This window comes from Pygocentrus nattereri, chromosome 24 (assembly GCF_015220715.1).
Source record: "Pygocentrus nattereri isolate fPygNat1 chromosome 24, fPygNat1.pri, whole genome shotgun sequence".
Lineage (NCBI taxonomy): Eukaryota > Metazoa > Chordata > Actinopteri > Characiformes > Serrasalmidae > Pygocentrus > Pygocentrus nattereri.
Genome location: NC_051234.1, coordinates 19,725,488 through 19,739,818, shown reverse-complemented (window position 1 = coordinate 19,739,818; position 14,331 = coordinate 19,725,488). Strand labels below are relative to the sequence as shown.

The window sequence follows — 14,331 nt, the reverse complement described above, 5'->3', positions numbered from 1 at the left end:
TGTTTAAATATCATATCGTGATGTATTTGGGAAATATAACACTACTGGATTTATCAACACCATGCAGGGCTACTGTCAGTCTTACTGGAGCCGATGAGGACATGACTGTCACTGTAAATTAAGCCAAACTGTCACCATCATTAGTCAGAGATGGAGAATGGATTCAGGGCTAATCCTGTTATTCAAAGCTCAGTATAACTCACTCATATGCATCACTGAGAAAAGACTGAGGGCCGGAAACAATAGTGGACATACGTACGCAAACCAGGCCAACTTCATTGTTTCTCATCACTGCAGTGAGCTGTATCAAATCCAGCATGACAAAGAGCATGTGACACCTGAATTACACCGAAATGACCACTGAACACAGCAGGGGGCATCTGAGTAACAAAAATATAAATGTTTTCAAAATATTCGCAATAATAAGAGTATTGTTGTCGAGGTTCAGCCTTAAGTAACCATTGTTTAGGCAGTTGACCTTTTAACCTTTTCCAAAGCAGTTGTGCATTAGAGGTGTAATTAAATCAAACTATAGTGAAATTTGAGACGTATCTCATGGACTGATCAATTGGATTTTAAAATTAAACAGCACTGTTTAGACTTTGCTATAATATAACAACAGAAACAGTCAAGGATAACACAAAACATCCCAATAGGCTCATTTCCATTATGGTGTATTCCTTTCTTCGAGAACCATAATCAAATTTACATTCCATCGTCAAGCAAAACTGTGTACAAATGCACAGATCAAAGTCTTTTAGCATAAATATTACAAACTATAACAAACTATAGTACGCAATCCATATACAGACTAAGCATGGGTCAGTGTAGTGACCCAGTGTGTTCTACTTACTGTGCGATTGGTGCAGATAGGAGTGAAGGCATTAGTGCCACAGGTGAAAAGTCTGTCTCCATTCACTAGCAGGACACGGATATAATTCTGGCATTCTTCCTGTGAAGAAAAAAAAAGTCAGTGGGCAAAAACAGTAACCAACACACACACACACACACACACAGATATATATATATTGCTGCTGTCGGAACAAAACCTTGTATCTCCAAAATGGTAACTTTACAGGAAAAGGAAAAAACTTACGCTGCTTTTAATGCAAGTCAATGGAACCAGAATTTTTTCCAAATAATTTTAGGTCATTTCTTTTGGTCCATCCATCATGAAATTTACACACAATATAAAGGGTATGATGTAGTTTCAAATTCTGTCAAAAACTGAAAAACGTCAAGAATGGAGATACAAGGTTTTCTTCTGACAACAGCGATATATTTAAAAGTTGTTTTTCTAATTCTAAAAAAATTAATAACTTGAATAACTGTACGTAGTGGTCAGTTTGACTGTAAATTAAACAACAGGAGGGTCTCATTTACACCAGCAGTAATAATAATGGTACAATAATAAAATGGTACAATGTGTAAAAACTCAACATTGCTGTGCTCAGAATGATCCATCACTCAGATAATCTGGTCAGTGGTGGTCCTATGGTGGTCCCTTTCCACTGATGGATGAGGCAGATGTGGGGGAGGGGAGGGGGTGATATATTGTGCAGCTGCAGTAACTGTAACTATAAACCTATATTGTGGGTCTACATGGTGTTTCTATTAAAATGGCCAGTGAGTGGAAGTATGAGGTAGGTGTTTCCAATAAACTGGCCACTCTGCATCGGTGCTTACATTTTATCGCTGTATATTGAAAATAATCCTGCCAGAATAATGTAACTCCACAAACTCAGTGAAAGGCATGCAAAGTACTGCATTTACAATGTGTTAGGGTTTAAAATATATCTGCTGCTGTTACAGCACCTGAAGGACTTTCTCTGCTAGAGCACCTCTATCTTTCATGGAGCCTATGGAGAGTTTAGGAGGCAGTAAATCTCGCCCGTCTGCGGCACTCGAAACCCCGTGGCCCTCTCTTTCTCAGGATGTTGATTTAGTGCTTTGCTGTGGTAAAGCCGGAGGGGTCTCCTTTATCTGCTCATCAGAACGCCTGTTAACTCATAAAGCCATTCATTCTTCTATGCACAGCGGACTCAGAAAAACATTCTTCTTTGCACTTTTGCTAATGTAATTTGGCCGGGAGGCAGCACTCCTCTCTATGTAAATAAACACAGATTTAATGTCCCTGTCATGTCATGATGCGATACATTTATGCAAAAAAGAGGAAAAAAAACTGACAAATTGCTACACTTTGAAAGTAATACAGTGGCTGTGCACTGTGTGCTTTACAAACAAATAGAGCTGATTTAACACCATTAACTCAATCAAACCTTCTCGTCTTCAAGCAGTGGCCCCAGAGGAAGCCAGATGCCAAATTTAAAGGGGAAAATTACTTGTAAAATTCGTATTTTATGAGTTTGCAAAGAATGTATCATGTTATGATGCTACTGTGGGTACATAAAATAATCATAGTCACAGCCTCGGCACAGCTAGAACAGAAAAAAATATGCTATTTAAATGCATTTACGCAATTACATATTTATTACATAGTCAGCTATGCAAAAAATCATATTTAAGTTGGCTTGACAAAAGCAGCTTATTGTTTTTCATGTGATGAGTCTTTTACATTATTATGGAGGTATTTTTGGCCACTCATTTGTTTTACTTGGGTACATTGGGACTGTTTAAGGTCTTGAGATTGCATGAAAGTCAGGGCTTTGACTCTGCCACTCCAAAACCTCTATTTTGTCTTTTTTGAGTAATTCAGATGTGGACTTCTTGTGTATTTCAGTCTATTGTCCTGCTGCATGACCCAACTGCGCTTGAGCTTTAGGTCACAAAGTGACGGGCGGACATTCTCCTTCAGGATTTTCTGATAGAAAGCAGAATTCATGATTCAGTCAACTATGACAAATTGTCCAGGTCCTGCAGAAGCAAAGCAGCCCTGAACCATCATACTACAACCACCATGTTTGACGGTTGGTATGATGTTCCTATAGTGGAATGCAGTGTTAGTTTTACACCAGATGTAACAGGACTCATTAGTCAAAAGTTCCACTTTTGACTCATCAGCCCACAGAATACTGTTCCAAAAGTTTTGGGGGTCACCTAGATGTATTTTGGCAAAAGTGAGGCGAGCTGTTGTGCACTTCTTGGTCAGCAGTGGTTTACACCTTGCATCTCTCCCATGGATGCCATTTTTGCCCAGTGTCTTTCTTATTGTGGAATCATGTACATTCACCTTAACTGAGGCAAATGAGGCCTGCAGGTTTTTAGATGTTCTTCTGGGTTCCTTTGTGATCTCCTGGATGAGTTGTCGATGCGCTCTTGATAAAATTTTGGTTCACCACTGTTCTAAGTTTCCTCCATCTGTGAATAATGGCTCTCACTGTGGTTCACAGGAGTCCCAGAGCTTTAGCAATTACTTTGTAACCCTTTCCAGACTGGTAGGTTTCAATGACTTCGTTTCACATTTGTATTTAAATCTCTTTAAAATGTGGCATCATGGCTGCTTTTTGAGACCTTCTAGCATGCTTCACATCGACAGGTTCTATTGAAGTAATGTTTAGATTCAACAGGTCAGGCAGTAATCATGCCTGAGTGTGGCTAGTGAAACTGAACCCAACAGTCACTTGAATTTGGTTAACTAGTTCATTTAAAAGATAAGGGTGCATTTACTTTTTCACATAGGTCCAGGTAGAGCTGAACAGCACTTTTCCTTAAATAAATGAAATCATTATTTTACAACAGCATTTTGTGTTTACTTGGGTTGTCTTTGTCTATTATTAAAATGAGTTTGATGTTTCAGATCATTCAAGTGTGACAAATATGCAAAAATAAAGGAAATTTCACAGCACTGTATGAGTCAAAAACTCCACTCATTGTTCTAAATTTCTGCATCATTAAATCATTAAGTTGTAAACAAATTAATTCAGAGTGGTTTGGTGCAAAATGCTTTGTTCTAGAGAAACTAACCAAGTCAGAAAAGTTCACCCCTAAAAGCTCCCTCACAGAAAGTTATTACATGAAATGGCTATAAACAATGCTTGAGACTTTGTTTTACAGTTGTTTTGAGAAAAAAACTTACTCCTAAAACATGTTACTAAAACAACATTCATGCTGGGGAGGCACATGCAGGGAGTTTTAAGGCAAAATAGTCTCCAAAGAAAAAACTTTTTTTTTTCAGATTTATCACCATTTTACTATCATCATCATTACATATAATAATTCAGAAGACATGTGTAGGTTGACTGGTGGGTTTTAATCTCAATAACTAAGTAATGCAAAAAAAAATCTGGTGGATTTCCTATTCAGTATATTTTTCACAAAGCTGCAGTTTTCATTCTGTTCTCCGCTGCTGAACAGCACAGCTGATATGGACGGGAAACAATTCCAGACAACTCATAAAGACCATCTCTCTCTGTGGAAGGTGACCTAGCTTGTAATTCCGAATGACAATCATATGTTGGTCAGAGCATAACCCTGCTCATTACAGAGCTCCAAAATACAGCAGCTGGACCCTTCAGAGAAGCCCAAACCACAGTCCAGTTACCAAAATACACCAGAGGCCCTGAGGTTCGATGAGAGGTCACACAATGGAGGATGGATCATAGATAGCTTTGCCTAGCTAAAGTAGCTTAGCATGGCTCAGCATGTGTGCCGAGCTCCTCCATGCTCTCAGGCTGTGCTGCAGTCAGATGGGACTTTACAGCAGATAAAGTCTAACTCAGCTTTTGTGTCGGAGGGATTTGTTCAGACTCAGTCAACCTTCAGACACACAGGACAACCCACACTCCACTACAACTCCATGCAATCTATACAGCTGAAGGCTCAAACAGAGTTTAGAAAGGAATTCTATTAGCAGCAGTGAGAAAAGTTTGGAATCAGCTGAGTCTCGCCAAGACAGGCTTTTGAAACATGACAATATTTAATGTACATCACAATAGGTAAACATATAAATAAATTAGTATATATAAATTTTTGGTGTATCCCCATGTATTGTGAATGGAGCTGGACCAAAAATGCCTGTATGGGGTACCTGAGGAATGCTTTAGGAACCATAAATGTAAGATAATGCAATAAGACTCTTTTCCAAGTAAATTCGGACATTTTGATTCACTCAAGCATCATGACATTGTCACACAATGGAAGCAGAGGACTATAAAATTATGTAAAGTAAATAAATAAAAAATGACAATGGATTCACAGTTATGTGCTGAACACAAACAAAATAGCAACATTGTTATTATTATTAATAATAATAATAATAATAATAATAATAACAATAATGATAATAATAATAATAAAATTGAAACCAACCTCTGATTTCCCTCGACTGAAGCAGGCTCCTTTGGTGAACTCATCACAGTGCCATTCTGCCTCCTGCACAGACAAACACAGGAATAAATACCTTAAACAATAACATTGCTGAACATCAAAGTTCTATTTGATTTTATTGTATTCTTTGAAACAATGTCAGAGTACAAAATTTTCTCTCCCCAAAGAACCTTTTCAACGTGTGATTTAACAAACGTAGTTGAAAATAGGCAATTGAAAGGTAATTTAGGGAATAAAAAGTAGTATTCTACTGCATAGGGTTCTATAGGGTTGTTTTGTATAGAGATGTACAGAGATGCATAGCCGTTTATAGAGAAGTTTTATATAGAGATGGACAGAGATGTATAGCCTTTTATAGAGAAGTTTTGTATAGAGATATACAGAGATGTATAGCCTTTTATAGAGAAGTTTTGTATAGATATATATATAGAGATGTATAGCCTTTATAGGGTTGTTTTCGATAGAGATGTACAGAGATGTCTCGCCTTTTATAGGGTTGTTTTCTATAGAGATGTACAGAGATGTATAGCCTTTTATAGAGAAGTTTTGTATAGAGATGTACAGAGATGTATAGCCTTTTATAGAGCTGTTTTGTATAGAGATGTACAGAGATGTATAGTGTTTTATAGGGTTGTTGTATAGAGATATACAGAGATGTATAGCCTGTTATAGGGTTGTTTTGTATAGAGATGTACAGAGATGTATAGCCTTTTATAGAGAAGTTTTGTATAGAGATGTACAGAGATGTATAGTGTTTTATAGAGCTGTTTTATATAGATATGTACAGAGATGTATAGCCTTTTATAGAGCTGTTTTGTATAGAGATGTACAGAGATGTATAGTGTTTTATAGGGTTGTTGTATAGAGATATACAGAGATGTATAGCCTGTTATAGGGTTGTTTTGTATAGAGATGTACAGAGATGTATAGTGTTTTATAGGGTTGTTTTGTATAGAGATGTACAGAGGCTTATATACATATTAAAATACATACCATGACTGAATGTAGAAACCATGATAATAAAGGAAAAGAGTAGATTATAAGGCAGAAACAGCCTCTTCTTGCCTGAATTAAAGCATTAGCCTCATTTGAAACAGCAAAGACTTTGCCTGAGCCGCAGTGGCAGTAGGGTGACGTACTTTGTTATTCTGTACGTTCTCCGGAAACAGTCTGGAGAATCTTTTATCAGAGCATTACAAGGGCCTGAAGCACGAAGGGAGAAATAGTGCATATATCTTACAAAGCCTCAGCCATCACTGCACTCCTAAAAATAAAGCATTCTTTAGAGCGATGCTACTCTCGTCTTAAAAGGGGTTCTTCAAGGGTTCTTTAGTAAAGACAATGCTTATATACAGTTCTGAATGGTTCTTACCTCAGATGTACAGTTCTAAGATAAATCTTAGATTGGTATAGAAGCTTTGTATAATATAAAAGAAAACTTTACATTATGTAATGGTTCTTTAAACTTTATAAAGGCTCAAATATAACTTACAAAAATGTTTAATTTAATCAAAATGTTCTTTAATGGACCAGAAGTTCCATTGGAACTAACATGTTCCCTAGCATTGCTTTAAAGCAGTGGTTCTGAGATCTGTCCACAGATAGTCTAGATTTTGCTTTAACCTAGCTTGCAACACAAAGGTAGAGAGCAAAAATGTGGACTGTCTGGGGGTCAACTTTGGAGGGAAGGCTAAAGGTGGTACTAAAGTTTCTTCAGTGATGCAACAGAAGTCACAGAACCTGTTTTTAGAACACCTAAAGGGTGCCAAGGGTGCACGAAAAACCTTCCAGTGGATGTTTCTTTAAAGAACTGTCTAAATGTATCTGAATCATTTTAAAGTTTAAAAGAACCACTGCCTAATGTAAAATGTTATATAGCTGTAACTAGAACCACTGAGTAACCTTATAGGTTTTTAAGAGAGGGGCTAATATTAGTCATTTTATGCGTTTCCCCTTCTCAGACAGAGAGTGAATACAAACACAAAGCCAAAATCTGTCACCTAGAACAGCTAAATTCCTCTTTTCTCTTTGAAAGCCTGTTCACAGCTGAGACTTCCATATCAGGGTGGAGAAAACTGGGATTAATGTAAGTCAGGGAATTCAGACTTGTCTAAACTGTAAAATGGTCAGTTCAGTATCAGAATATAGAGAATAGATGAAAGCATAAGTTAATGCGGGCTGCCCCCAATAAAAGCCAAGCATTCAGTCTAACACTGTTGTGCTACAGTGAAGCTTAAGTCATGAATTTGCAAGTTAGCACTCAGATTGTTGGAACAATATAAGGCATGATATTTGCAGATTATCTCCAATCTCCAGATTATAGTCCATTTTGTCTGTATCGGTCAAATACATAGCAATTTTTCTTTCACAGGAATTAATGCTCAACATCCTGAAACTGAGTCATTCCACTTCTATAACATGATGCTTAAACTGGTACCTTTTATTCCACCATAGTCAGTGTACACAAATAGTTCAGACACTTATTTTATGTCAATTATGCTAGCAATACCTTAACAACTACCTTGGATACTACAGCAACAGCCTAGCAACACTGCAGCAACCACCTGTTTTAGCAAGGCAACAGCCTAACAACACCTTAACAGCCACCTGGGGTATCACAGCAACAGCCCATCAAGCAATGCCCTAACAACAAGCTGGCATACTGTAGCAGCCTTGTAGCAACACCATATCAACTACACACTTAAAGATGATGGCTCTTCAAGGTTTCTTTAGTGAAGGAAATGGTTCTATACAGAACCATGAACTCTTAAAAGCATGCTTTGCATGATTAAAGGGTTATTTACATCATGAAAGGGTTCTTCAGATTGGCAGAGAATGTGCTGTACATTGTTCTACATAGATCCCTATTGAAAAATGCCCCATATAGCACCAAAAAGGGTTCTTCTATTGTAACAAGCCTGACATTGTAATGGATAAACCCTTTTCGGAGCTGTATAGAACCCATGTCAAAAAGGTTTTATATAGATCCATCTACAGCACAGTCTCAATTGATCTGAAGAACCCTTGCCTGATGCAAAGAACCCCTTAATCATGCAAAGGGTATTTAGTTCCATACAGAACAATTTTCTTTTCAAATAATCCCAGAAACATTCAGTGATGTTGAGGTCTGGACTCTGCGGTGGTCAGTCCATTATTCTGAAAACACCAGCAGCTTCTTTGTTTGATGTGTCTGTTTCCTTTTATCAGTAAAAGTTTCTTGGCAGATACACATCCTTTCTGATCCATAGTGTTGAGTGGTCTTCTCACAGTGGAAGGATGGACAAACACCTGTGGATTTTTTCAGATCTGAATCAAGAGTGGAGCTTGATTTTCTCTGGCATTCTCAAAGATGAAAGTGCTGTTTATCTGATGGGGACAGTTTTGGTGGTCTACCAGCTCTTGCAGGTGGTTGTTAGGAGTCCCAGGTTCTCTGTACTTTTTAACTCGCTGATTCAATTTTGGGAACTTCACTTCCTTCAATTTGTTTTTCTCCTTCCTTATGCAGATAGATCATCTTATATCTAGTGCTGAAAGATGTTTTAATTTGTACTTAATGGCAGTTTTGTCTGGAAATTGAATAAATTAAGTCTTTGACTTTTGCCTACTACCATAAGTAGCAAAATGGCAATAATTATTCTCAGGCCAAAGAGTGGATCTCAGTCTGAGTGACTGAGTGCTGTGCATGTAGCTCCACAGTCTGGAGTGTTATGGGTGAATAACACACAGTGTGTTTTTCTGACAGCTTGCCAACTCACATTCCAGCTCTAACCACACTATTTTACAGGCACTCACTCTTACAAATATGGCACACATCAGCAGAACAGCTCAGCTCAGCATACAGAGACAACACATGGCATGCAGACAAACACCGTAAAGCGATAGCACTGCACTATATGAGTTTCAGCAATGAACACTTCAGCTAAAAATAGCTTTAATATAGAGTAAAATGTGGATTAAGTGTAATTAGTGAGACCATTATCCTGATAAATGAGACGACAGCGAGCTCTTAATAATTACAGCAGAAATAGCCATTCTGCTTTTATAGTCTTTCCTCCTTATTAATGATCTAATAATATTGTGCCTAAATCATTAATGATCCCTGAACACCGTTTGTTCAATTTTCTATTATATAAACATTAGAAGGGAATGAACAGGGCTAAGAAACTAAAAGCAACTTTAGTTAGCTAAAATTTGTTCTGCTATGCTCATAGTTCTTAAAACTTTAAAAAGTCTAGAGTAATTCTTGTCGTTTTGCTATAAACTTTTGACGTTGTCAGGCCCATATTAGTTTTTCTCTATGACAAAAATGAATGAGATTTTTGACGGAATTTTCAAGGTGTGAAATACATTGGGTCCTGGGGGGACCTAATTAACCTCTCAGACCTCAGAACTTCATATGATGTTATACTGTCCATTAAGTTATAATTAGACACTCAATTACAAATACAGGTAAAGGTCATTGTTCAGCTGCTTCACCCATGAAATGGCAAGTTTCTGTGTTCAATAGTCTTAACTAACTAAAAGTGCAGCACTGGTTTGCCTAAGGGTGGCGCTATAGCAAACTAGTTCACCCAGTTGGTCCTTCCTGGCCTAGCAACTGTACCTGTGCTCAGGATACCTCAGAAAACTTTACAATATGCCACTGTTTTGTATTGGTAAATCTGAAAACTTGCCCAGTTTCTCAAGAGACTGAGGAAAACAGTGAATTTTTACTCATTTCTTAAACTGAAGACAAAAGAAGAGATGTGTAAGATTTTAGTTAATGCATGAAAGACCCCACTGTCAAACCAGAAATTAGCATTCCCGAAAGAATAACTGTTAAATCCAACATTATGCCACCACTGAAGCTAGCATCAGAGCCACTATGGCAAGTTAGCAATGGTGAAATGGCCAGCCAACACAGGACTCCCGAATACCAGGGGGTATTTCACACACTGCAGATTTTTTGTTCTGTGTACATTTTTCTCCCCAGTATCACTGGATCCTCTGAATTATGAGGTTATCCAATAGTCAAAATACAAATAAGACTACAAGTGAGCTAACACTTCAGCACTATTATTATTATTATCTACCAACATCAGCTACTCAAACAGCTTAAACTGACAAAACTTCCAAATTACATCAGATAGCTAATTTGGGTAGGGTATATTGATAAGGTCAGACTACTGAGGTCAATGTGTGTAGAAGTGTTAGCCTGCATGCAGCATTAATCATTCTTTCAGCTCTTAACTGACCTCACCATTCAAAGGATCCAGACACAGTTGTGTTATTGTCACTGGAGGAATGACAGTAAAGAAATAAATGCCACTTGACGATGTTCAAAGGAAATAATGTCGGTATGTCAAAATGTATCACGTTTGGAAGCTTTTGTTTCTCATAGAGCACGACAGCAGGGATTTTCACAAACACCATTCATTTTTCCCATAGAGAAAAACAGCTTTGAGTTCGTAATATGGGCATGACACTAACTGCAGAATGCTGACACATACATCTATAGCACGAACCAGCATTATGGCACAACAATAGAGAACTTGCCTCTGGGTGGATAACGCCCTTAGTGCTACAATAGAACAAGATGATGTTGTGCTAATCATTTAAACCAAAATTTCAAGAGACCTTGTCATAAAATATCTAAATACTCAGAAAGTGTGCATCTCTTAATATTCACAGCTCAACCAAACAGATGCTCCTAATTCCTTTGTTGCCAATATTAGCAAGCCTTTATGCTAATAACTAAGCTGCTGTGCTCTGAGTTTGCCACTAAATTGTATTTTTAGATTAATCTTCTGGATATTTCAAAATAAGACCGTGTGGTTGATTTTTTTGTCATAAAATCATGAATACATACCACTTATTTCTGTAAAGCTCTTTACAGCTCATATTGTATTCTCTTTCTGGCTAATTTCAGATCTGGTTCAGGTTTGGAATCTTCAAAATTTTCAGAATCTGACCAGACAGGCTGCAAGTCAAATATTATTCCTTAGAAGTTATTTAATGTGTCTATTTTCCGCTTTTGTGTTATCTAAAGTAGAAATTTAGCAGACACTTCTATGAATAGTGTTCAATTTATGCCCCAATACATTTTTTAAAGTAATTAAGAGACTATATTTATGTATATTTTTTAATTTATGTAAGCTATATTAGTTATTAGTACTCAGCATGCAACATACGCATCCTGTCAAGCTAACCATTCCTAAATGCTGCCTATTTTAGGCTAAGTTCGCAATCCTCTTACCAACTTTTTTTTAACCTTTAGTTACTTTTAAATGAAAATAGAATGGAATGAAAATGAAACCACTTAAATGGTCAGGGCCTCCCAGCATGCCCAAAGTATTATTACATACTTCTAAACCTAAGAATTACTCCTCCCTGTAGTTGTTGAATAATAACGTGTAATGTGTAATAAGCCTGGGATTATAAGAGGTCAATGAAAATATTTTGATTAAAACAAGCCTTCAATATTCAACCTTCTACTCTATGTTGTATATATTTTGTTTTTCACTGTATTGATATCGCTCCAGCACCCCCCCGCAACCCTGACGGAGAAGCGGCTTAGAAAATGGATGGATGTATTGATATCAACTTGATGGGAAATATGATCTCTGTGTTCAACCCTGTTACCTGGTTTTAACCCTGTGAAAACATTTAATTTAGTAGGTTATGCTAACAAGGTGTCAATATGACAATGAGTCATTAGTTACTAATAAAACTGTTAAGGCAAGAAAGATTGCAGGATTTTTTTTGCTTAGAAAGAAAAAAACTCTAAAGGCTTTGAAGTAATGCATATAACAAATATAGAAAACTCAAGAAAACTTTGGATTTTTATTATTTATTTGCAAACAATGGATTTAATTGACAGATCCTGGCAGAACCTTTTATTAATGCCATTAATACATCTTAAAGTGGGTAACAGGCTTGCAAAAAAATGTTGTACATTTCAGAGCAAACAGCTCATATAGTCTCTGATTTGACTGCCTGTGGTGGGAAAGTGAAGTTTTCTGAAGGTTAAGCACTGACTGTGATTAGTACCATGTCAAAAACAGCAATGAAAAAGCACATTTTTAGAGCAATTTGAGACAAAGTGAGTTCAACTCATGGAGAGTGCCAGTAAGAGTTACCTTCAGTGTGAGTGAGTCAATACTTAGCAGCCGGTGCTCAGTGGAATGATACAGCTATTGTGAAAAATTACTTGTGTTTCTTGAACTAAATGTTGTGAAAAATCTTACATGATTACATAGTTAATTACATTCACCATTCATTTATGTTTTGTACCTGCACATCTGAGGTTTTGTGTTCATTTCAATGTCAAAAGTATGGCAAATATATAAAGGATGTTTTTATTTCTGCAAAAAAACAAGACTGTACAACCCACAATAAGTCTTAATATAATTCAAATCATGATACAAAATCATCAAACACAAATATGGTCAGAAATGACTAGTACAAAATTACAGAACGGCAGCGATAACTGTGATTTCTAAGGAGCAAAAGTTTTAAATTCTCTGAATTCACAAAAGCCTTATTTGCAAGATATGTTGGCATTTGCATAATTTATGGAAGTTTGTCCAGTCAAACAAAGACTGTTGCAATGGACATCCAAATAAAACTCAGAAACAATTTTTGAGCAGAAAAATGTCACATTCAGGAACAATCATGTCATTCTGGACCTTAAACAGCAACAGAGGAAAAATGTAGGAGAATTTATGGTGGCGTTTAGCTCTGCTTTGCCTGAAGGCCATTGTCCATCTGAGGCAGGAGAGTGTGGAACTGAACAGGCTTTGTGAGGAACAGGTGGGAGAGGGAGAGATACAGCAGGACAGAGTAGGCAGAAACGCCCACCAGACTGACCTCTACACTGACAAGAGCATAAGACTTACTGTAAGAATGATCAGTGTTTCAAATATTGAGAAAATGATGCAATTTCATCCATCCAACACTGTTATTTCTGGTTCACAAAGTGTGAAAAGTCCAGTGATTAAAGTAAAACATTGTGTACACAGGCATCTTGTCCCACTATTGGGGGGAAATCACCATCCTACCAAGACAAAAAAAGCTCCCTGGATCCTGTATCAGTCTCACAAAGCACATAAAATTTCTACACGGCTTCAGCTTCACTAAACCTAACGAATGCAATCGTGGTTAACTTGTTTTACAGTGGTGGTTAATGACTGTGATTAATCCTCATCTGCATCCACACGAAAGCATTCATTTTTTTGTAACAGTAAACAGAAGTGCTATTTCTACTGCCACTGTGTTAGTGCTTGATTTATATGCTTTATATTCATGTAGCAAAATTTCTTTCCTGCATTTAAAATGATATTTTTACATGACTGATACTACAAATGTGATGAAGACAAAAAAGTGACATGAAAAGGACCAGAGAGGTCAACCCCAATTATAAAACTGTCCCTGACTGGCCAAAAGCTGGGCCTGATTGGTCAAAGAGCTGTTTACAATCCAAAACCCTGACCTTAACTGGCCCTGAAGTAGGTTAGGCATCATAAGTTGCTATGATGATGTAACTGGCTAAGCAAGAAATCCTGCTTTGTGAAATTTCTACTGAACAACAATATAAACAAAGCAAAAATGTTTAACATTAAATTCCATCCATCCATCCATCCATCCATCCATTTTCTAAGCCGCTTCTCCGTCAGGGTAAAATGTAAAAAATAAATAAATAAAATAGAAATATATTCTAACAAATCTCTGGGCCTAATATTCTGATGAGCAGTACCTGTGATTGAAAGCTCCGTCACTGAAGCAGAACCAAACACAACAGTGCGAGACAATCAGGAAGAAATGAGTCAAAAGGGTACCTGCACATGCAGGTGGGTGCTGTGCCCACTCTGTAAAAACATTATCCCTCTTTTATCTGGCGACAACTTATAAAAGGTCCTTATTCACTTTACTGCTCCATGTGCTTTCAATGAATGTTGGCATAGCCAGGTAAGTAAACAAAATGTATAAGGATGGACTTGCTAGCTCAGTTGCTAGGTTAGCTTTTGCTTGGTGGTTAGTAGGGGTGGGGAAAAAAACGATAAAGCA

The 14,331-nt window shown here is 37.2% G+C and overlaps 1 protein-coding gene across 2 annotated transcripts in view; it reads right to left on the bottom strand.

The window, feature by feature from the left end:
- Positions 1 to 14,331, bottom strand: part of sema5a (sema domain, seven thrombospondin repeats (type 1 and type 1-like), transmembrane domain (TM) and short cytoplasmic domain, (semaphorin) 5A) — a 246,127-nt gene that overhangs the window by 108,778 nt on the left and 123,018 nt on the right. For both annotated transcript variants that reach the window (XM_017696239.2, XM_017696238.2), the window contains exons 5-6: positions 5,269 to 5,331; positions 854 to 952 (exon numbers count right to left, since the gene is read on the bottom strand). In XM_017696239.2, coding sequence (XP_017551728.1) covers positions 854 to 952; positions 5,269 to 5,331 — 162 coding nt within the window. The remainder of the gene's footprint in view (positions 1 to 853; positions 953 to 5,268; positions 5,332 to 14,331) is intronic.